The 25811-nt window shown below is 32.9% G+C and overlaps 3 protein-coding genes across 3 annotated transcripts; 1 reads left to right on the plus strand and 2 right to left on the minus strand.

Annotated features, from left to right (window-relative positions):
- Window positions 1–3564: 3564 nt before the first annotated feature.
- LOC112779011 (uncharacterized) lies at window positions 3565–4350 on the minus strand. The gene has a single exon (XM_025823275.1). It carries the CDS (start codon window positions 4348–4350, stop codon window positions 3565–3567), a length of 786 nt encoding a protein of 261 aa, XP_025679060.1.
- A 7868-nt stretch (window positions 4351–12218) lies between these two features.
- Window positions 12219–15165, plus strand: LOC112780088 (aquaporin PIP2-2). Its single transcript, XM_025824428.2, has 4 exons — window positions 12219–12749; window positions 13021–13316; window positions 14504–14644; window positions 14738–15165. The coding sequence occupies exons 1-4, from the start codon at window positions 12443–12445 to the stop codon at window positions 14855–14857; spliced, it is 864 nt and encodes a 287-aa protein (XP_025680213.1). The 5' UTR covers window positions 12219–12442; the 3' UTR covers window positions 14858–15165.
- Window positions 15166–17048: 1883 nt separating this feature from the next.
- Window positions 17049–18811, minus strand: LOC112779542 (cellulose synthase-like protein D5). The gene has a single exon (XM_025823842.3). The coding sequence runs from the start codon at window positions 17913–17915 to the stop codon at window positions 17187–17189; it is 729 nt and encodes a 242-aa protein (XP_025679627.1). The 5' UTR covers window positions 17916–18811; the 3' UTR covers window positions 17049–17186.
- Window positions 18812–25811: the final 7000 nt, after the last annotated feature.

The raw sequence follows: 25811 nt of genomic DNA on the forward strand, positions 1-25811 counted from the left end.
GATGATCATATCAAAGTGCACTCGATTTTTTAGTCTATTTTAAGCTCAATCATCAAATAATCAACATTATATATGTGTCTTTAATTTTCAAACCATAGTTATAATAATAATAATAATAATAATAATAATAATATCCACGCACCACCCCAACCCTGTTTTTTTTATGACTTTGTTATTAAAAATAAAAAGAAATAGTTTTCTCCTTTATTTTTGTTAATGTATTAAACTTGAAGTCAATATGTTCTTGTTACTTTGACAATCTGTTATGTCAAATTTCTTATTTTTGACAATCTATTCTTGTTATCTTTGAAAATCTGCTATGTTAAATTTTGTGTTGTACTTTTGCAGATTTTATATTTGTTCAGTTGATTTTAGCTTCCAATTTGAAGGTCAACAATGTCAACTTCATATCTTGAGGTAATATTCTTATTTTGTAATGTGTATGTTGGTATATATTCAATATGTTGATTAATTGAGAAAAATATTAAAATAACATAAACTGATTTTGGTTATCACAGGATGTTCAAAGCAGTGAGCCAGGATTCACCAGTGCTACTATGTCCACTTTAAATTAGTCAAATCTTCGGGACAGTCAAAGTCAATGCCGCCGCTACAGCCGCAGTTGCAGCCACAAACACAGACGCAGACGCAGCCACCATCGCTGCTGCCGCTGTCGCCACCACGCAGTGATCAGAACAATGAAAGAACTAGATCTAAGAGGAGGAGAGGCAAAGTAAATGTTGCTGATGAGTCACATAATCCTGGCCAGTCTGAGGAACCAGGTATAAGTAACACTAAAAAACCTGTTAGACCTAGATCTTGGACTTGGGAGCATTTCAAAAAAGATGAAAGTGGTCCCAAACCTAGGGCTATATGTAAGTAGTGTGGAGCATCTTATGCGGCTGATTCACATAAAAATGGTACTAGCAATCTTAAAAGTCACTTGTTGAGTCAGTGTAAAAAATTTCCAAAAGATTCACTTAATCCCACACAAAAAATACTTGTTATGCAGCAACTTAAAAAAGAAGAAGAAAATAGGATGGGTAATTGTTTGACTGCTGTATCATTTGATCCTGGTTTATGTAGACAAACTTTTGCTAGAATGATAATCGTAGGTGAGTTGCCTTTTAGATTTGTCGAAGGAGAGGGGTTTCGTTATTTCATGAGTGTTTTGCAACCAAAACTCCATATTCCGGGTAGGATATTAGTTGCTAGGGATTGTTGGAACTTGTTCATGAATGAAAAACATAAGTTGAAGAGTGTCTTTATAAACTCAAATCAAAGTGTGTGTTTGACCATTGATTGTTGGACTTCTGTACAAAATCTAAATTATCTTTGCCTCACTGTACATTTTATTGATCAAGATTGGAAGTTGAAAAAGAGAATTCTTAACTTTTGTCTCATCAAAAATCATAAAGGTGAAACAATTAGTAAGAAGATAGAAAAATGTCTTTTAAATTTGAGAATAAGTAGAGTCTTTAGCATCACAGTTGATAATACTAGTTCAAATAATGTTGCCATTTGTTACTTGAAAGGTAGAATGGAGGATTGGAATTCACATCCTTTAAAAGGTGAACATTTGCATGTTAGGTGTTGTGCTCATATCTTGAACTTGGTGGTGAATGATGGTTTGAAAGATATGCATTCTTCAATTAGTGATATTAGGAATATTGTTAGATATGTATGTGCTTCTCCTAGTCGTATGGATAGGTTTAAAAGTTGTATTAAAGAGGCTAGGATCCAAGACTGCTCTTGTGTGCAATTAGATGTCCCACTAGGTGGGATTCCACTTACATAATGCTTGATAGTGCTTTAAAATTCCAAAAGGGCTTTAAGAGATTAAGTGAGAGGGATGCTGAGTTTGTAATGATGCAAGGGAGTATTCCAAAGAATGAAGATTGGGATAATGCAAGATGCTCTGTGAGATTTTTGAAGATTTTTTCTGATGTAACAAAAGAAGTCTCGGGTTCTACATTTGTGACATCTTTTTCATATTTTCATCACTTTTGTTCAATTCTTAGTTCTTTGAAGACTTGGGCTGATAGTAATGACATATTACCTAAGGGTTTGGCTACAAAAATGAAGGCTAAGTATGATAAATATTGGGGTAACTTGAGGAATATGAATATGATAATTTTTGTTGTTGTGGTATTTGACCCTAGATATAAGATTAAGTTTGTTGAGTGAAGTTTTCAAAGGTTGTTTGAGAAGGAGGATGCTGATTTCTTATGTGGTAAGGTGAAGGAAGTATTCAATGGCTTGTTTAACAGCTATAGGGTTGCTCTTAATGGTGATCAAACACACCAATCTGCACAACACAGCTAAGATGCGGATATGGATGATAGTGCCTTTGATGATGTTTGCTTTGCAGCAGCATTTGAAAATGATGTACAAGCTAGTGAGAGTGTCAACACAAATGAAGTAGATTTATATCTCATGGAGTCCTTGGAGAAACCAGTTGATCCAAGTAGTTTTGATATTTTAACTTGGTGGAAAGTGAGCTTTAACAATTACAAATATCCTGTTCTAAGTTAAATTGCGAGGGATATTCTAGCTATGCTGGTGTCAACGGTTGCTTCTGAATCTGCCTTTAGCACTGGAGGTAGAGTACTTAATCAATATAGAAGCTCTCTTACCCCAAAAACTATGAAGCTTTGATTTGTGCACAAAATTAGTTTCGAGCCAATTCATTGCCAATTGACCTTGAGGAGTCTTTTGAAGAATTTGAAAAACTTGAGAAAGATAATGTTCTTTATTATTATGTTTTATTCTATCTACATATATTGATTAACTTTACTACTTGATAATATGTTTAAGTTACTAATATTTATTTTATTATATTTTATTGTAGAACTTGAGCCAATTCATCAACTAATAGATGAAGAAGACTCTGGTGATGAATCTGATTAGTGATCGGTGCTTCACCTCTCAGCTTGGAGTGTTTTATGTTATGTTTTTATTAAGACTTTGTTATATTATTTAATTTTGTGTTATTGAGACTTGTTTAGTTGTTTTATGTTGAAGAATTATTATTCAAGACTTGTTGAATAGGTTGGATTGTTGGATATTTGGACATATTGCTTTATAATGTTTTATGGGATTTATGTTTTGTAATTATGTTGGATTGTTAGACGGATTATTAACTCTATAAATTAAGTTATTATTTTTTATTTAAAAAATCACAGATCCAAACTGATCAAAACCGCTTGTAATCGGATCGGATCAGATTTCCAAAAAAAGTTCATCCAATCCAAACCGCCCCGCACATAAATTAAGCGTTTGGATCGGATGACTTTTTTCCTTAAAACCGAACCAAACCGCACTGCGAACACCCCTAAATGAGATGGTTGGTACGTTGAGAGTGTTGTTACCTTCCCCAATGTGGTATACCTCTTTGAGATGCCTTTTTCATGATGATTTCAAAATTTCTCCTCCATCAAATCTCCCATTAATCATATGTATATGTCTTTCAGGAGTTTGAGGTGGACGTTCTTACCGTTCTCCTTCGTCATCTCTTTTCCTCTTCCTTTGATCATCCGACTTTTCCACTAGGTATCTATCCAATTAGCCTTCTCTGGCCAACTTTTCAATGACATTTTTTAAATAATAACAGTCATTGGTAGAATGCCCGTAAAGCTTATGGTACTCAGAGTATTCCACCCGACTTCTAGTTTTTTTGTGTTTGATTGGTCGAGGAGGTGGAAGTTTCTCGGTGTGACATATCTCCCTGTAAACGTCTACAAGAGAAACTCGGAGTGAGGTGTAATTATGATACCTTCGAGGCTTTTCTGAGTTATACTCCTCTTTTTTCTTAGCTTCTTTCTCCTTTTTCCGAGGTCGGTAGGGCAGGCCGAATCTCGAAAGAGGCTCACTAAGTTGAGAATTCACCTCCATGTTGACGTATTTTTTCTGCCCATTCTTGTACTTCGTACAAGGAAGTCGGGTTTCGCTTGGATATGGATTTAGAGAACGGTCCTTCTTAAGGCAATTAACTAATCCCATTATCACTGTTTCAGTAGGTAGGTTTTGAATCTCCAAGCATGCTTTGTTGAATCTTTCCATGTAATCTCGGAGCTTCGCTCTGACTTCTTGTTTAACTTCTAGTAAGCTCGGGGCATGCTTTACCTTATTCTTCTGAATTGAGAATCTAGTAAGAAACTTCCTTGCCAGGTCATCAAAACCAGTTACCGACCTGGGGGGTAAATTATCAAGCCATTTCATCACGGATTTGGTCAGAGTTGTCGGGAGGGCTTTGCAATGAGTAGCGTCAGAGGCGTCGGCCAAGTACATCTGGCTTTTGAAATTGTTAAGATGGTGCCTCGGATCAGTTATTCTGTTATAGAGATCCATGTCGGGGGTTTTAAAATTCCTTGGGACCCTGACTCACATAATCTCTTCAACATACGGATCTTCGCCTCCTAGAGGACTTTCTTCCCAATTTGCTCGATTGCTCCATTTTCTGAAGTCAGCTTCTAATCATAAGTACTTTTCTTCCAACTCTTTTTGTCGTTGTACCTCCCTTCGCAGTTCCTGTTCAGCCTCCCATTATCGTTCAACTTCTAGTTTGAGTTGCTCTAATCTTCCACGATGCCCGTGAACTAAGCTTAGTATTTCTGTTGGATGGGGAGGTTCTTCATCTTCGGGTGGGTGGATCTCTGATTGGATCCGCCGCGGCTGAGGGTTTTTTTATGTTCCTTCTCTGTGGGTAATGTAGGTTCTTTCCAATGGTGGGGGTATTGCGAGTACCAAGTCATCACGGTAGGGTTTTGGTTCTGACTCAGATGTCGTGTGACTGTCTTCATAATGGTCGGCCGCCATTATCAAGCGTCCGACTTGTTTTTGTGCCGATGTGCCTCCATCTGAGTTCCCCGTGATGAAGTGGAGGGTGGTACATGCAAGAGACTCTGATGCTTAAGTTAGCAAGGGCTTTAAGTAGGGTTTTAGTAGAATAGAACGTGAATATACTTGAGGGGTGTCATTGTATTTATAGTAGAATAAATAACCACCTTTTTTGGAGTAGTTCCACCTTTAATTAACAGATATCCGTTTTCTTTATCTTTGGGAGTTTATTGGGATCTATCTTTAAGTGGAGACAGAGATAGTAGGAGAGATTCGAGGAAGCACTTACTTGTTTGGACAAGTATGGCTGGACTCCTTGTATCGTGTTCGACCTCTTTAAGAGGTCGGGCAACTGGTAAAGGTCATCCCTTTTGGGTTGGACCTTTTTATGCTTATTGGGCTTGGCTTTGTGTTTTGAGTCAGGGTATGAACAAAACGCATTCAAGAAGAGTAAATAGTCATTTCTGACCATAAAAGATTTGACTGCTGACAAAATTAACTACGAAAAAAATTAAATTAATGTTGTACCCATAAAAGATTAATATCGTTTGACAAAAATATTCAATCGTTAAATTTAAAATTGACTCCATTAAAAATTTGATAAAATTCCCAAAATACTATTTTCATCACTTTCTCCATCCCAATCCTTTAACCTAACTGATTCCATCATACAACCCTTAGCCCCTCACTTCACCTCCTTCATTCTTCCTCACTCACCACTCTCGACTGCTTAATCTCTCAACTATCACTCTCAATGGCTTAGCCTCACTCACTCAATCACAACGACGACCTCACAAACTGGCACATCAAAGAGATCAAAGCAAATACCACCAAAAAAATTCTCTAATCTTGAGTCCCAAATTGAAATCTCCAATGTGGCAGTGTTAGCATTAGTTTTGTTGTAGCTCAAGGCAAAGACCTGATGATTCCTCATGGGCAAGTCATTGGGACGGTAACTCGATAGTTTCAACTCCACATGGTGACTTGACGTTTGAACCCTAATGTATGCACCCTCGCCTGTGCCGCTTGGTTTCTTCAGGATTTTCACTCTCTCCCCTCTAGCCGCCTGCATTCTCCTTACCTCTACCGTCGTCAGGCCTGAAAAGGGTACTGCATCATCTCCGGCGGACCACCAGCACCTCCAACGCCAATCTCTAGCCCTAGTGGCAGATCGTGATGAACGTGAACAACTGGCAACTGCGGATACGACTCCACCACCATCACACGCAACGCGTGAGACTGTGGTTTAAGAAAAGGCATACAATTCGAATGCATCTGCAATGGTTTTATTGTTCCTGGACCTTCAAAAACCCTTCTTCCACAATCATAACCCCACGCCACTCTCAGTTAGCTCAGCCACCTCCAATGCCCCCAAATCATTGCCATCAGCGTTGTCCCTGCCAGATTTACTCCTCGTCACCAACGCCTGACTACTTTGTGTTTTTTTTCATTCTAAATTAGCATTTTGTACTGGTTTTATGTTAAAGTTGGGGATGGGGATGTGAATATGATACATTGACGGTTTGGTGAAGTGACGAGTTGCTTTGTGAATGTATGCTTGAGTTGATTCAAATGAGTGAGGGATCTATACAGGTGAGAGTGACGGGGTGGATTTTGTTTCTTGTTCTAAAAAAGTGGTTGAAGAATAGTGGAGATGGAGAAAATCATGAAAATAGTATTTTTAAAAATTCTATAAAATTTTTAATGGAGGCAATTTTAAATTTATTGATTGAATATTTTTATTAAATGATATTAATATTTTATGTGTACAATATCAATTTAATCTTTTTGTGATTAGTTTTATCAGCAGTCAAATTTTTTACGGTTGAAATTTACTATTTACTCCGTCTATCTAAAAAAAAGGATAAAAAGAGATTTCATTTCAACTTTTTTTCCCCCTTTTTTATCTAATTTTTTTTTTGTAACAAATAAAAACTAAGCCTATTATTCCGGCTAATACATTTTTGCTCGCCACAAGAAATATGTACGTAAACCCTTCATGAAGATTCGAATCATGAGCTTGATTCGTTTAATCAGATCATGAATGAGGGGTGATGCATGTATTTAATTCTCCAAACTTAATTTGGAAAAAAAAAAGAAAAAGAAAAAGAAAGAGCTTTGAAACGAATCAATATATATTATGTTGTTCACATGTGAGGTGTGACTGCGGCAGTTTTCCAGCAGCAACGCAACAACTAAGACTAAGCAATACTCTTGTATTATTCTATGTACATTTTTTTTTTCTTTCATAACATGTGAGACAAAAAGTATACCTCATCATTTATTAAATCCACATTGTTTATTATAGTTTATCTTATCTGATAATCCCCCCGAATATATAAACTAATTAAGATTATATATTTATAATTTTGATATTAATTTCACAGCCGAAAAGAATAACAAAATTAAATAATAATAAGGAAGGAATAATGCACTATAGCTTATGTTTATGATAAGAGTGTTGCAGAGCCAAAGAAATTAAAATTATTGATCAGGATACTACTGGCACGATGATAATCATTTAAGACCAATGATTAAATAGGATTTGGTCATATACCCTTTGTCCCAGCTAGCTTTTGCCACTAATGATTTGCATTATTGTCATGTCTCAACCTCCAATCAATTTTTTTCTTTATAAAGTAATTAATTATTTTGAAAATAGGAGAACCCTTAAAATATATAAATCAACTCCGATCCACAAATAACAAACTGGAATGCATAGCTTAGTTTTGGAAAGATCTATAAAGGAAAGGTTCTAAGGTACAAATGCAGAACACAATCTTCTAATAATATACAATTGAGTTCATATTATCATGTAGCCTAAGCTAGCTTGGTAGGTCAGTTATTAATTATCATCCAACTTAAAAGAGAATCCTTTCAAAACAGTAATTTTCAATGGCGCAAATATATATTAGTATAGATATAGAAGTCGTAATAAACATATATTTGTTAACAAGATTACTAATGTCAAAAAATTTATTAATATTGAAAAATAAATAAAAATCTAAAATTTAAAAATATTTTCATCTAAAATAGCTTTAGCAAGATCATAAAATATAGAATTTAGTTATCTTTAATATATTATTTTAAAAGTATAATAATAAAAATAATTTTGAACAAAATATTTTGTATAATATTTAAAAAATATACTTTTAAAACACATTTTAAAAAAATCTAAATTTTTTATTAATCAAATTTAATTAAATTGATCTAATATAACAAAAATTAATTATAACTAATATTATTTTAAATTTTATTATTTAAGTTAGTTGAATTTGGTTCATAAACAAAATTTGGATGTCAACCTAAAATTAATCCATAAAACATTGCGCAAAAGAATGTGGTATGGGTAAAATAAAAACTAAAGAGAGTGAAGTTTGTGGAAATTTGGGGTATAATGATGTCACTGTTTACAAAAGTATCCGTTGTATTACACAAAGCAAAAAGAAACCGTTACTCTTTGGGAGTGACAGGAGGTGGGGCCCACGCGCCCAACGTTCACGGCGGGAACCGTCAACTGGTTTCGGACCACAACTTTTGTTGTTTGGTTCCGCCGATATGCGTGTTGCTCTCCTTTGCCTTTTTACCGCCAGAGTAACGATCCAAAAACACGTGGCGTGTCCCAGACCCCACCACGTGTCCATCATCTACTCTCTCCAGGCACAGCTTCCTAAAAAGAGGATTGCATCTATCTGTTACGCCCACTACAAACTCGACACGTGTTCATGTGTCATTAAGGCTTAGCTGTGCCTCTAGTGCAACGGCTTAAACCCGTGCAACACAAGCTCTCTTTTCTTCTCTCCAATTTGAACTAGAATCATCAACTCTTTTGACCTATCCCATGAGCCCATGACCCTATTCCACTCTCATATAATTATTTATTTATGTTAGAAATTTAGCTGCAGTTAATTTTATTTAAAATTAATAATTAAAAATAAAAATTTAATTAAATTATTTAATAATTTTTAATTATTAATTTTACGTAAAATTAATTATATTTGAATTTTTATTTTTATTTATATAATAATTTTTTTATTAATTCTCAAGTCAAATAACAATAACAAGAGTAAATATTTTTTTTGTTCTTTTGGAATATTTGTCTAAAAAATAAAATATTTTTATATAATTTAAAGATTTTTAATTAGTCATTAATTATTTAAATAATTAATCTAAATAATTTTTGTTGTTAATCTAAATGATTCCTAACATATTAACAGATTACTATATATAAAAATCACTTAAACTAATTATTTAAATTATTAAAAACTAATTATAAATTTTCGAATTATAAAAGAACACTTTATCCTTGGAAAAACAATGAGAAATCGAAAAAAAGCATTTATTCCACTATCAAATGATCCTACAAAATATTTGATATGATATGATTGGAGGCACATTGTAATGTATAACTTGACTAAGACCAATAGGGTGTGTAATTATGGGGAATATGGATTGTTTGTGAAGCACATCTGAAATGTAGCCCCTCCCCTATTAATACAATCGTGTTCATTGGGGTCTCATAATAAAAAATATTTGCCTGCCTTCTAAAAATCTAAAAGACAATAACAGGGGCCAACCTATATAATTTCATTCACGAACAATCCACATGTTCTGTTTCTATGCTCACGACAAATTTAAACCAAATAGTAGTAGAATTGATGCCATCACTATGGAATTGTAAAAACTAAAAATCATTGTTTTGTTTAATTTCTTGAAATGGATGAATTACTACGAGTTAATTAAGCAATGGTAAGTAGGTCATTTTAATTTTGTTTTGCTTGTTTTAATTCAAAGCTAAACTTAAATGTTTCATTGGTTGATCCATCGCAATTCAACAAGGTGATGTGTTGCACTCAAAGAATGCCTCCACGAATGAAGCAAGAAGAAGTAGCTAGCTAGTTCTCCCAAGTCATCCACATTTAATTCACCAAACAAGTCTTCAAAGTTGGAGTACTCATTTAATGAGTATTTGAAATTTGATTTCAACAAGTACTAATGTTCTAATGGATAGAAATTGTTCTAACGACAACTAATTAAGTAAAAAACTTTCTTATGTTTTAAGTTTTTCATTTCCCTTTAACGTGAAATGAGATTTTGAATTACGTTTTCTTTTTTCGTTACTTCAAGCCGTTACTTTGAATGGGGGTTTGATTTCCGTTGGTGGTAACTGGTAAGAGTTCTTCGCATGGAGAAAGAAAACCATTGAATAATGCAAAAATGAGAAAACTTGATGAATTCCAAAGTCTATTGGCACTACAATTTCCCATAGTTCCAGTTCCATATAGACAATTAATTACATTCTTTTTAAAGAAAAATAGAATAACATGATGAGAATATATTAATCTTAAAAGAATTGCTTTTGGTATCTCTATATTTGGATGCTTATAATAATGTACAGTAATTTTTGTGTAGAATACCTAGAATCAGTCTTTGCTTGTTTTTTCAACCCTTTTTCAGTTAGTTCAAGTAGAAAGGTATGTGGTCCTAATAATCTCACTCTATTTTAGTAACCTGAACGTTCATTGTTGAACTAATCTCAAAGATACTTTTTACAAATAGAAAAAAAAGTAACTTATATTAAGACAAGTAACTAAATTAGAAGCACTAATTAAAATAGAATATAAGATTCGTTTGAGTTCAATGTACATACATTTTTCTATGAATTTTGATTATTTTTCTTCACATAAGAACTACTTGTTTCACATGAGTGTCAACAGTCCGGTACAAATTAAAACACCGAAAGTAAATTAAAAATATGTAAATATATGAAAGAAGTGTGAAATCAAAAGAATTAAATTGTAGAATAATGAACAAGTTGCGGAAGCTTGAAAAGTTACATTACCCGTGAGTGCAAGGCAAATTAAGGAGCCAACCTACTCTTCTAAGATTAGATTCCGAAGACACAATAAAATGACAAAAACTTGTAATAAAAATTGACAAATGAAAAAGAAGGGAGTAGAAGAGTGGTGAAGTGGTGAGGTGGTGGACGGTCGGTGAAAGCAAAAACCACACCAAACCCTAAGAAAATTAGGGCAAATAATTAGTGCTATCTTGTTCACCTTCAAATTGCATTAATCAAATTGAAAATTAACACACAGGACACACAATCTTTTATTTTTTGTAAGTAATAATGTGATATACTTATTATTTTATTTTATTCACAGTTATGTAAATGTGATTTTTTAAATAATAATAATAATAATAATAATAATAATAATAATAATAATAAATGCTAAAACTAATATATTGTGGTTGCAATTTTAAATCTTTAATTATGCAAATACAGAATTCAATTTTAAAGAATAATTAAGAAACTTACATGATCAGGAAAATTTGCTGACTTCGTATGGGCAAGAAAATGAATGAACATATTATTTTGTAATTAATAAATTTAATTTTTTTTTAGGAAAAAAAGGTGTATATTTATGCGCACATATGTGAGTAATTTTTATTGTGTTAATAAGTTATTGAATCAATTTAATTATCAAAATAATTGAGTGATATAGTATTACTGCAAAAAAAATTATTTATAAAAATAATAACTTTTAATTTATTTCATGCAATGAGAAATGTATATGTTGATTTTTTGTACCATTAGGTAACTTCATCAAGGGATAATATTATTTTTTTCATACTATTAAGTATTAACATAATTAAACACTAATTTCATATTATATTATAATTTAAGTATAATAAATAGACATAACCATGTTAAACTACCCGCAATAAAATTATCCACGTCGGTAAAGTAAATAAACTATGAATAATACCAAAAAAAATAGTTACTAAAATATTGAGTCAAGTCACTGTCTCTACTCTCTACCTCGATCTTCTAAAACTAACATTTTTATAAAATATTATTTATATTATAATTAATAAAATAGTATGTTTAGAATAAAATATGGTCAAATAATATGACATATTTAATTATTTTTAATAAATATAAATATAATTTATTATTGATTAAATAAATAGTATATATAAAATAATATTAAAATTTTTAATATTTATTTAAATAAAAAAAGTATAAGAAGCCAATAAAATATTTGTACAATGTGTATAATAAAAATTTAGGAAAGTATTAGAAATATAATTATTAGTGTTATCTTTTTTCATTAGCTGAAGATTTTGGGATGAGCGGTATCATAACATGTATCAGAACTACTTTTGAAATAAAATGTTTATTATCTTTAGTACTTGGATAGTTATTCTAAATAGTATAAATGATGATCATTTTTTAACTCATATAGTTCAATACTTCTAAATAGTATAAATTATATTATTTTTTAACTCATATAATTTATTATATATATTGTGCAAATATTTCATTAAATCTTTAACAGGACTCTTAAATAAATTAGTGATGCAATAAGTGTAGCAAGCCAAATGGGATAGATTGCTGTTTTTATAATACATGTGTTTAATCTAATAAACAACAAAAAGAAAAGAAAGAGAATTGACAAAAAAAATAAAAAAATAGAAAGAGATGGTGATGTGGTGAGTAATGAGCAGCATATATACCCCTGTCCTCTGCGCACTCTCTCACACACACTTACCCATCTCATCTCTTTCTTTCTTATCTCAATTTTGAGAAACCCAAGAAATGACGAAGGACCTTGAAGTTACCGAGAGAGGCTCTTTCTCCGGCAAGGACTACCATGACCCGCCACCCGCACCCCTCATCGACGCCGAGGAGCTCACCAAGTGGTCTTTCTATAGAGCTCTCATTGCTGAGTTCATTGCCACCCTCCTCTTCCTCTACATCACCGTCCTCACCGTCATTGGCTACAAGAGCCAGAGCGACCCCAAAGCCGGCGGTGATATGTGCGGCGGCGTTGGCATTCTTGGCATTGCTTGGGCCTTTGGCGGCATGATTTTCATCCTTGTTTACTGCACCGCCGGCATCTCAGGTCTCCTCCTCGGATCTCTTCTCTTTTTACTACTCTTTATATTCATTCAAATATATAACAAAAAAATAACTTACTTAGACTAGTAATTAGCTCACTCTTCTTCTTAAACAAGTAGTAGAAGCCAAATGTATACATGTTATAAAAGAAAAAAAAAAGGTGGAAAAAGACAAGAGATACGGAAGAGAGCATTAATGTTTCTGAGAAGAGTAGTGTGCATTCTGCAAAGGTATTGTGGGTTGGTTTGAATTAATTAAAATAAGTGGACATGCAGGAGGACACATCAACCCGGCAGTGACGTTCGGGTTGTTCTTGGCGCGCAAGGTGTCGTTGATAAGAGCAATATTGTATATGGTGGCTCAGTGCTTGGGTGCTATCTGCGGTGTTGGCTTGGTCAAGGCCTTCCAGACATCCCTCTACGTCAGGTACGGCGGCGGCGCCAACTCCCTCGCCGACGGTTACAGCAAGGGCACCGGTTTGGGTGCTGAGATCATTGGTACCTTTGTTTTGGTCTACACCGTGTTCTCCGCCACCGATCCCAAGAGAAATGCCAGAGACTCTCATGTCCCTGTATGTTTTCTTCTGCCCATTTTACTCCTTTTCTTGTCATATTATTTTTATGTCAACGGTAAAAAACAAACTATAACATTTAATACATCTTTGGATGTATCAAAATCATCTTGTTTTGTTTGTTAGCTAAATTCACATGCATACTCCTGTTGAATTGTGTCAATTATTTCAAATATTAACTACCCATTCAATTATTTACCCTGTTTCACAATTATTAACTGCATCATATATCTATGTTGTTACTTGTTAGGACTTGGGGCACCCACTTTATATTCACTTATTTATTACTTAATTAGTTGTACGGCTAATATAATTACTTTTAATAATATTATCATGACTTGTCCAACCGACTCTCATAAAATTAGTTCAAGTTTCATTCTCATGAAAAAACTCGTTAGTGTTCAGTTCCATGATTACTTTTTGTCCCTGCTTTTCTTTTAGTTTTTTGCTATATAAAAAAAGTGCCATAATTCATTTGTTAGTGGGATATTGCTTTGAATTGATGTATTCATGAGATACAAGGCATGAACAAAGCTTTTATCTTTTCCTTCACCATAATTTCGCAAATGAAATGATGGTGCTAATGAAATGTGCAACAGTAGCATGCGCTTGATGTGTTTAAGTGTGGAACCATGGGGTGAGGGGTCCCCCATTTACCTTCTTTTTGACAATGAATTTTGTGGTGGTTGAATTTCATGTCCCAAACATTATGAAATAACGTCACACAATTAATAATTTCATCCCAACCTTAGAAAAAAGGAAAAAAAAATACTTTATTATTACTATTATGAATTTGTGACTATTCTATCTTGTTCCTTGAAAGCAAACCATATCTTTGTTAACAAATGGTAAGGTAAATAAATAACTAGTACTAATGTCTTAAGGCCTAAGACTAAAATTGATTCATAATTGTTCATGATTCTCACGTCATTTTCCGAAAGCTGGCAAATACCATCTTGTGTTGTTGTATTTGTATTCACCTTCAAACACTTTACAAGATTCTCCAATAAATAAAGATGAAAAAAAATTATGGGCTTCACATGTTAGGCATGGCCCATGTTGTCCCCTACTTAAATTTATATATTCTTTGTTTTTCTGAATAATTTGGATTTGGATTCATGTGTTTGGAACGTCAATCACATCAAATTGCTTATTATGATTGTGTATATCGTGCAATTCTCTTAAAGGTTTTGGCACCACTTCCCATTGGATTTGCTGTGTTCATGGTTCACTTGGCTACCATCCCGGTCACCGGCACCGGCATCAACCCTGCTAGGAGTCTTGGTGCTGCTGTTATCTACAACAAATCCCAGCCATGGGATGACCATGTGAGTATAATCAACATTTATAATATTCGGTTGCGACTGAGTGATTGGACGACTGTGTAAAACTAAGTTTGTCTGATGTTATGTTTTGGTCAGTGGATCTTCTGGGTTGGACCATTCATTGGAGCAGCCATTGCAGCCTTCTACCACCAATTCATCTTGAGGGCAGGGGCAGCGAAGGCTCTTGGATCATTCAGGAGCAACCCCAATGTCTAAGTTTGATTAATGAAATGCAAGTGCTTGATTGTGCTATTGTATTTTTCTATTTATATTTTATTTTATTTTAACCCTCTCTCTTTGAATTAGTTACCTCTCTAAATTTGGTGGTGTATGAAGAAGATTTGTGGATAAGTGTAGATTTAAAAAAGTCCCTTTCATGACAGTGGGGGAGGGAGGCCTTTTGCACTTTCCTCTGTGTATTCCCTTTAGTGTGTGTCATGCCATCTGTCTTCTTTTGTTATTCTCTTCTGTCATCTTTGTTCTCATTATATATTTATGGAAAACCTTTATTTTATTTGCACAAATTCTCCTCCCTTCTCATTTATCAATTTTCATGATAATCAGCATTGTTAGAGAATCAAATTACAAATATGTTATGAACCTACTCCATGTGGTTTCAGACTATGTATAAGATATCCTACTATATTGTATTGTATTAATGTAGGGAGTACATGCACTTTCTAAAAAGTATTAGTAAGAATACTATTTGCATGATAATCTAGTACTAGTTCAATAATTTATCTTGCTGGTCACTGCTTCCTACTTTTATCAACCACATTTTAATTGGCCTACTAATCCGTTACCTTTTGTTAATATAGGACCACACGTCAATTACCTTTGCCACATCTTACATGTTTATTAATTGATTAATATTTAAGCTTAAAACAAGCATTATTCCATCTACTGACAAGAAAAAGGGTTTAAAAGCAAGTATAAAATTATCAGGCTCATTCAGTTAGAGTGCTTCCTTGGAACCCTTTTTCGGTTTTCCCAACGAGGGATTGAAAACTAAGGATGCCCGTATAGATCGGGTAAAATCGAAATTATCCTAATTTAGATTCAATTTTAAATATATATTGGGACTATTTTTTAGATAAATATTTTGGAGTCATAATTATATTGGGACCAAATCTAAACATTTGCCTTTAAAGCTTTGATAATAATTTATAAATAAAAATTATTTATAAAAATATATTTATGATACATTTATTTATAAAAAAAAATTATTACTGAAAAGTTGATATCTATATTTGATCTTGAATTTGTTCATAAATTTTAATTTGATATTTTTTTATCTATTTTTTAATTCAACAATTGTAATTAAAAATAAAACAATAAACTTATAATTAATATAACATAATATTTGAATTAATTTAAAATATATATATCTTTTTAGTTTTCTTAGCGTGCACATGGGTTAGGTGAAGTCAGACAGTGAAATCACACTAAATTAGCTCCTAAAATATTCGGGTCTAAGCCGGATCTTTAAGTTGGGTTGGATCATATACACTCCTATTGAAAACTACTATATTCTGGTTACCAAAATTAGATGAATATTATATAAACTATTTTTGTGTATTTTTTTTATATTTTTCACTTTTGATATTAAAAATGGTTTATAAAAAGTGGAAAAAAATTAAAATATATTTTTTATATAAAAAGAAATATACAAAAAATGGTATAAATATGATTTAGAATAAAGTATCATGTTTGTCGACTTTTCTCTCTCTTAACCTATCTTGCTAGGTCATGATGGGATTCCACATAATTTCACTCTTGCCTCTATTTCCATTTTCTTAGAATTTTTTTTTACCATAGGGAAGTGTTTAGGATTTAGGAAGCCATGGATAACTTTTAAAGCATGCTTCCATAAGTCAATTAACATTGATTACAACATAGAAATTGAGGCTTGCCACATGTGGAAGCTAAGGCACAATTTTCATGCTATGTTTTGAAGGAAAGTAACTTTCATTTTCACTTAATTATTCCTTGGTAATATGAGTCCTTAGGCAAAGTCTTGGGAAGCATTTATGAGGCAGACATTCAAAATTGAAAATGACTTGTGATGATTCATGACAATCTCACCGCTATAATTTATCTTGGTAATTGCACATTGGTCCCATTTTTTCAAATTAAAAAAAAAAAAATAGGTGTTATAGTATTTGAAATCAAACATGTGGAATATGAATTGATATGAAATATAAATCAATTTTTATGTTTGGAATTCAACTATATATCCATATATTTTATTATGGTGGAGACATAGATGAAGTAAGTCATCATATGAACCTTGAAGATCTCAAATCAATTTTTTTTTACATTATTTTTTAATCAGACAAATTAAAAATTAGTTCGTCATTGATTAAAGCTTTATTTAACCGTTTGTTTTTGGTTAATAGATTGTTGTATGCATAAGATAAGATTTGAATTTTCGACACTTGTTAAAATGGATAAGTGAACTCACCACACGATGAATTCAAGATGATTTATATGTTTTGGACGTACAAACCAAGTTTATTATTTTCTTCTCCTAAACTTTTTTTTGTTATGCGAATTCGTCGTCTCCGTCTTCCGGGGTGGCTGATTTTGAAGTGAGGGTGAATGATATGTCCACTCCGGCTATGACTTTCAACAAGCCTTGGAGCACGGCGGCAGGGTGGGCGCTGGTTCCACCGATCAACCAGAACTGCTCATTTCGCCACCAGTCGTGAAGAGTGATCCCTGACCACTTGATCTCAAGGAGTGCAAGCAAGCAGAGTGTGATTGTGATGCCAAGCAAGAAGACTAAGAATGTTGCACTTAAGGATTGCACTATGAACTTTCCAGTGAAGAGAGAAATTGCAGGCAGGAAGCAATACACAATCAGAAACATTGAGGTGAAAGGGTACATTCCAACATTGAAGTATGCCACTCTTTGCAAGAACTTCATTCTAGGACTTGCCAGCATTGCATTGTTCTTTGAGAAGAAGATCTCCACCGATCCGGTCGCCCAGCGGAGAACTTGGTGGAGCCTATCTGTCAAGTTGATCGGAGCTGTTCCTCGAAAAGCATCCCTCTTGGTGACACAATACACTGATCTCCACCCTCTATTGTGCATTCTGTAACCAGTTACTACATCTTCTGTAACAGAACCATATATCCACCCAACTCGCTTCCCCCATTCAGTTTTGTCCTCATACATGGTAGATTGATCACTAACTACAGAAGGAGTAAATGGTATGGGACTTCCCCCCTCTGCCATTATTGCACAAATCAAGTTGAAGACACTATGCATGTTTTGAGAGATTGCGAGGGGGCAAAGGTTATCTGGAAAAAGCTGGTTAGAAGCGAGTTAGCGTTGGAGTTCTTTTCCATTCCAACGTCTGATTGGTTCCATGAGTGTTTGAACAAGGATTGGGGTTGCTCGATTCAAGCGGAATGGATTAGTATCTATATGGTTGCTTGTTGGAGGATTTGGAATTGGAGAAATATGGAAATATTCCAAAGATCCTTCAAGAGACCAGTGGTAGCGTACAATCTTATTCAGGATTATGTTAACACCATTCAAAAAGCCTTTGAGAAGTATCTCGTTGGGACCAATACTCACAGGAGAATGACTATCAGTATCAAGTGGCAACCCCCACAAAGTAATTGGATTAAAATTAACACAGATGGGGCAGTAAAAGATAATCCAAGGAGGGCGGGATGCGGTGGTATTCTAAGAAATAGTGAAGGAAGATGGATCATGGGTTTTTCCAGAAATCTGGGTGTCTGTTCCGCACACCTTGCTGAGCTTTGGGGGGTATACACCGGCCTGGAAATAGCCTGGACGATGGGGTTCAGAAGAATTTGGCTTGATTGTGACTCAAGTGCAGTAGTAAACAGTGTCAAAAACCCTTCCTTGAAGAGGAATTTTGGGTCGGTCCTCTACTACAGGATCAGCGAGCTCCTTGACAGGGGTTGGCAAGTTAGGATTGAGCACGTTTATCGCGAAGCAAACGGTTGTGCAGATTTTCTCGCCAATCTTGGAGCGGCACAAGAACAAAGCCTCATGGTATGGAATTCCCCTCCTCCAGGGAGCGATCTTTGGGTACTTAGTAATATTACTGGCACCTCTTGGCCCAGAATGATTAATTTAGTGTAGTTCCTTTTGTTGTTTGGGCTTCTGGCCCCTTACCTTAACCAAAAAAAAAAAAACTTTTTTTTGTTGGACATGTGTCCTAAACTTGGATAACTTTCGATTAAAAGGAAAAGGGCTAGGCCAGATATATAGGTGGAAGAGCATACATGAAATCGAAATAAGCCCATTAGTTAGTTTACCACATATGTATAGTGGGTAGAATGGGCTTATTGGGCTCACTTTTGACCAACAGCTCGTTAATAAGCCCATTAGGAACTCAAGTTTAAAGTTTTAGTGTTATCAAGATTCGACCAAAAACAACAACAACAAAAAAGATTCGACCAAAAACTTTTTTTTTAATGTTAGCAGGTTGAGATATACGTTGACCCTAAGGTTCTTTATCACCATTTATACTATCATTTTTAGTTTGGTAAAGCACTAAATTGGTTATTATGTTTGGGCGTAATTCTGTTTTGATCCTTAAGGTTTAAAGTGTTCTATTTAAATCCAAAAAAGTTTCATTTAGCATCAATTTAGTCCCACAGTGAGGTCAAAATTAAATAATTAACGGAATGTCCTACATAACAACAGTACAAGAGCAAAATCGATAATCTAGAGAACAAGTACAAACTCCAGAGGCACAAAATCAATCGTTGATGCATCAATATATTTATTTATCATTCTCTTTAGTTCTATAGAAAATATTTTATTTATATTATAAGAAAAATAATAAATAAATGTATTGATGCATGCACAGTTGATTTTGTGCCTTTGGAACTTGTACTTATTCTCCAGATTATCGATTCTGTTTTTATACTGTTGTTATGTAGGACATTCCGTTAATTATTTAATTTTGATCTTACTGTGGTACTAAATTGATGCTAAATGAAACTTTTTTGGATTCAAATAGGACACTTTAAATCTTAAAGACTAAAACAGAATTATGCCCAAACATAAAGACCAATTTAGTACTTTACCTTTTAGTTTACTTTTTTTAAGGAATGTGCTGTTTGAATTCCCTTTCTCCTTTAATTTTATCATTCGTGGGAATAAAAGTGTAGGAGCATTCTTGTGTGGAACGGACCAATTTCACAATTTCTTAGAAAATATATTGCAACTCGAATGACACTGCAAGAATCTTTTCCAGTTAAGAAAATTGAATGTGAAGAATTCGTATATTCCTAGTGATACGATCAATACCTTTTTTTACTCAAAGACTCGAGCATTTGAAAATATATATAACTTTTCAATTTTTTATTTCAGTTAATTTTATAAAGGGTAACCTCACACTACACAATATGTACGTAAGACTAAATAAAAAAATGAGAAAATTTTATATGATGTGAAATCACACTTTATAAAATTAATTAAGAAAAAATTAAAAAGATTTAATTTTCGGCATTCTAGCATTCTAAGTAATCTTCTATAATTTTACCGAGAGAATTACACATTTTTTTTATTATGTTTTGAATTAATATATAGATATTTTATATGATATAAATTTGTATAAAATGTAATTTTCATGACATCCAGTATGTAATAACTAATAATAAATGAAATGTGAAGAAAAAATATGTGATTGTTGGTGATAATGAGTAAGAAGCAACATGTTTTGTGACAAATGATGAGAAGGTTGCAATAATGAAGAGATGAGTACAAAAGCAAAATGATTAAAAGTAATAAAGTCCCTTGGCACACACACTTCAGCTTATGATGATGACCAATTTGGGCGGCATAACATGATTATAGTTTGCAGCTTCTCATGGGAATTCTCCGAGAAACTATAGAGTCCAAACCCTCTGTTTTTCATGCTTCCAAGTCTCTCCAATATTCAATATATATTATTAGCTTTTGCTTTTGCTCTCTCTCTCCAAGGAAGTTTCCATTCTTGTCCTCATTTCCTTTCATCACTTAACGTCATTTCCCCACCAAACCAAACTGATTTCCCAATTTGTATGTGCTCGCATACTATAATATTATAATACAGTTATATTATTATTATTATTCCACATACACTTTAGAATCAAGGTTCCAAAGCAAGCTAGGTAGCTTCTCTTATCTTCATTTTGAGGCTCTTAAACTAAAACATGGTGCCAATCACCACATGCTTCTTGATGATTATCTCCTCGGTGTTCTATGTTTTCCGGGATGCGGCGCAAACCGTCCTCGCCGAAGATTTCAGCCCTGAAAATCACCTAGGCTTTCCATTCACCACAATGGGCTACGGTATCTCCCACCCCGACGTGCCACTCCTCATCTAAACATCTCGTCAATGCATGCTAGGTATGTAAGTGTTTGGTATTAGAACACTACACAAAATACAGAGACACAAAAACAGAAACAATACATAAGTTTCTATGTATCTTGTGTTTCCTTAATTTCAAGGTTTGTGTTTAGGGATGTAGTGTTCTATGTTGATTAATGTATTTTGTGGATCCTTGAATGGAACTTACTACTAGTTTGATTTTGTTTGTGTAATTAATTAACTGTAGAATTTAGTGGAAAGTTTGTGGTTCTGTGTAACATTGGGTTTGCTTTTGCTTCAAGTTATGGCACCTTTTGCTTTCTTTTTTTTTTTTTTTTTAAAAAAAAGAAAAAGTAAAAGAAAATTTGAAATGCATGGCATGGCATCGCTTTCAGTATTTTCTGTTAAGGCGTGAAAGCAACATGCACGCCAGATTCCTTTTCTTTTTCTTTTTTCTTTTTTTATGATTAATTTCCATAACAGACACTAACTAATGTGAGTATTAATCCACTTTTTTTATAAATTAAATAAGAACAATGATATTAAATTTGGGATTAGTCAAGATGATAAGTGTATTCAATTTTTGAAATTAATATAATAAAAGTTATTTTGCAAGAAAAAAAAAATTGTATACCAACTTTTTTCTAATATCCTCATTATGTATAGTAGATATTTTTGTTGGTTCTTTCGTTATTACATATGTATTTCTGTTCTGTGAAACTTGCAAATGCTTACACAAATTGGTTAATCAGGTACCAGTTTAGTTCTACTTGTGGAGATAACTTTGTTGCTCACTTGTTTTTGTTCTTCTTGTGGAGATTAATAAATTTCATGGCAAACATTTCCATTAAGCGCGATCCACTTTATTTTACTTGTCACCTGCGTCCTTTCTCCCATGGTTAAAATTTAAATAACCCAAGACTCGTCGCTGCTTTGTCCCTTTCCGAATACCCAGAATTATTTAAATAAAAAGTCCAGAAGCAAATAACGAAATATAATATGTGTAGTTTATAATGGTAAATTTTGAAATGGGACTACTGTACAAGAAAATTAAATCGATTAATAGTCAAAATTAGTCTCTAAAAATAAGACATTCTTCAAATTCGTTCTCGAAAGATTTTATCAATTAAATTGGTCTTTTAAAGATTACGAATTAATTATATTTGTCCTTTTAATTACTCTATTCACAATTTTCGTTAAAGATTGATGATGTAAAATATTATCTGATAGCATACATGACACCTAACATGTTTAATTGGACGCTAATTAAATATATTTATGAAAATCTATCAATTTAGTCATGAAATCATATTGAAAATAGGATTTTTGTAATTGGAAAAAAGAAATAGATTTTTATAAACATATTTGATAAATGTCCGATTTGACATGTCAGTTATTAAATAACGCACCTAGTTGGTCCCTTGCCTTATTCCTGATCAGTTAGCCTTGCCGCCGGCAGTGACATTGATACGAAAAAAGATAAACAAAATGACATAAATTGAAATTGAATAAGAAAGATACATTAAAATTGAAATAGAAAATAAAAAGGATAGATTGAAATTGGATACAAAGAGAATAACTCTACTTTTTATCCAATTTCTTGATGCAACAAGAAAGGAACTCTTCAACCTAATTTGTTCACACTATGGTTTGGGAATTGAATCGAAATGACTCTTCAACATTCTGCACAATTTCTCGTGCAACAAGAGATGAACTTACTCAATCTCACTTGTCTACACCATGGTTTCATCACGAAACCAAAAAGTGCTTTGGCACCTGTAATCACTCAATTACAACTAAAATAGTTAAGGAGATATTTATAACCTTTTATTAGGTTAAAACAAAGAAAATCCTAAAGCTCACAAACATAAAGCCCAATCTAGAAACTAAATAAATAAGAATCAAAATAAATTAATAACTTTTAAATAATATTTGATCTCTTCATATCATGAACATTTAAAGTACGTATCAGACATGGCACTGACATGTCACGCAGGAGTATATAACGGCTATTTTTAACCCTAACTTGATTCGCCATTCTTCTTATTTAAAACAAAAGCATTGGTACAGAATCATGATTGGATGTTCGAGTTAGTGTTAAGGAAGTTTTTTTCAATCAACAACGAGGACTCCAAGTTGCAGTAGAGATTTGCAGATGCTAGAGCGTTGTGAATGCGGCTGTCGCTGTGTGTTTCAATAATCTGGAACAGATACAAATCTAAATAAGCTCTTATTTAGTTGTCCAAATTATAATGTGAGTTGTTGATTAAAAATAATTGTTCTTTTATATTTGTAACTCCTAACCCTACTTCATGTAGACTATTGGTAAAAGATGGTATGAATAAACTATCAAGTCTGGAACACACTAATAACCAAGCCTTACAAAACAAACACCTATTATCCTAAACACCTTAATAGATTAATTAGCTTCAACAAGTACATTGAATATCAAGGATTCTTTTTTCTTGGTGCTTTAAAACTAGGAGTTAGAACAAACTTTAAAAAACTGGACAATCTTAAAGTTATTGCTGTACTTGCTCTTTGTATTAGATCCATTCTAATGGATTGAAGTGGTGGTGAATCTCCTCCTTTTTGTTGGCAACTTCTCTAGTCTTATTAGTGGTGGTATTGCTGATGCCTAGACGGAGGAGGAAAAATGAGCTCGGACAGAGAATAACAGACAGCTCGAAGAGAAATGTTGGCTTCGGACACACATACACAGAGAGAGAGAGAGAGCTCGAAGAGATAATGATCGACCGAACAACCTTCGCAACGATAACACCACCGGGTCAATGCGTCCTTCGTGCGATGGCAACAAGAAGAGGAGCGATGAGAAGAGTTTGGCGATGAGGAGTGTGATGGTACCCATACTTTGCCCCGGCCGACAACGACAACATCCTCTATCGGAGGAGAAGAGTTCGGCGATGAGGAATGATGATGGTAGTTGGCTGGGTTTAGGGTTAGGTTTCACCGTTTCAGAGAGTGAAAGAAATGGGTGCTGAGATTTTTTTCCTTCTGAATTTTTTCTTTTAAACAATAGTAAAACGGCGTCGTTTTTAAGTGATGTACCGAATCAAAAACCATAAAAAAATTCGGTCGATTTAAATGGTTCATCGGTTAATCGTCAGATTGATAATTTTTTTATTAACTTTTTATATAACAGTTTTATATATTAACCGAATTAGTTAAATAATCGATTTTTGGTTAATCTGATTAAATTGACCGATTCAATTCGATTTTTAAAACTATACATAAACTAAAATTCGAAATTTCATAGTTTGTTTAAATAAATAAATAAACTAATTATTCAACCAACTCAAATTGGTTATTCCTCTTAATAGCTTATGCCTGATGGCTGATATTTATACATTATTATTACATCTTTGCTCAAGCTAGCTCCATGCTTCAAACTTTGCAAGAATTAGCTTTTACTTCTCTAAACTGTCTAACGCACTCAAAACCAAACACGTAATTCGTCAATTAATAATTGAATATGCATGTCATTATTATTAACTTGAGTTACTAACCTGAGCCTAAACATTTAATTAAATATAATGTCATAAGTAAAGAAGTTGAATTAAATTTTTGAAAATGATATTTGAACAAAGATGTATTTAAATATTGATAGATATTCCTATATATACAGATAATTTTTTGTTCAAATATCAATTTTCTATACAACGATAACACAAAATAAGTTAAAAAAAATAATCAAATTAACATCCAACGAACTAAATGTTAATCTCCAGAGAGGATCATCTCTGCAGAAGAAACAATGTTAGGCCATGGGTATAGAACTTTCTTTTTTCTGTGTTATATACATTTGTTTCCAATTTTTTGGATTGGAGATTTTTTGGCCCAACCTACACAGAAAACTATATAGCTAAATAAATTGGCCTATATCAGGGAGTTTTTATTTGGACTCAACAAGTAAGTCCATATTCTTTTATTATGCTATACTACTACTAAAATAGTATAGTACACCGAAAAAAAAAACATCGTATATACAAAAAAGAAAGTATGTACTGAAAACGAAATTACTAAAATAGTTTCAAATGTTTTGATTAAAGTAATTCTAAAAAATATGAATGAAAAATATATTTTTGAAAAAATTATCAAAAGTAAAAAATATAATTTTTATAACTAGGGAACGATTTTTATATTTAGCAAAAGATTCGTACATGTGATTTGAAGTTTTAGAGATATTTAAATAATTATTTAAAAGGTGTATAAAAAATAAAATTCAATTTTAAAGTTAAAGAGAAAAATATTTCATTTTTTAATCATATTTTTACAAAATTTGTATTAAAATATAATGTCTAAAATTATCTTTGAAAAAATACATTTAATATATAATCATTTTTGTCACATTTTAAAATCTTAAAAATAAAAGAAAAAGGTTTTAAATTCAGTCTACTAATAATTGAAAAAAAGAGGGGAAAAAAAAAGTCTTTCCATTCCATAGCTTCTCTTTGATGGCCATCCTCCCAAGTCACAAGCATGTCCTAAATAGTAAATACATATCACCTCAATTTCTCACCGTAACGATTTAAATTATTCATGTTATATAAACACGTCATATAATTTGTAAAAGTATTTTGTCTCTAAGAAAAATTGAACGAGTAGATTAGTTATGTCAATTTCAAATGATAGAAGGATTAATTACGGAAGAAAAACGTAGGACACAGTACACACGATATTTACTTACATAGGAAGATCTTTTTTTTTTTTCCTGATGGAAGAGAAAATTTCACAAGAATGCATAGGTCACTTTTGCCTGTGCCAACTACTTTCCCCTGCTTCATTCAATTACTAGACATAAAACT

This window comes from Arachis hypogaea, chromosome 19 (genome assembly GCF_003086295.3).
Source record: "Arachis hypogaea cultivar Tifrunner chromosome 19, arahy.Tifrunner.gnm2.J5K5, whole genome shotgun sequence".
Classification (NCBI taxonomy): domain Eukaryota; kingdom Viridiplantae; phylum Streptophyta; class Magnoliopsida; order Fabales; family Fabaceae; genus Arachis; species Arachis hypogaea.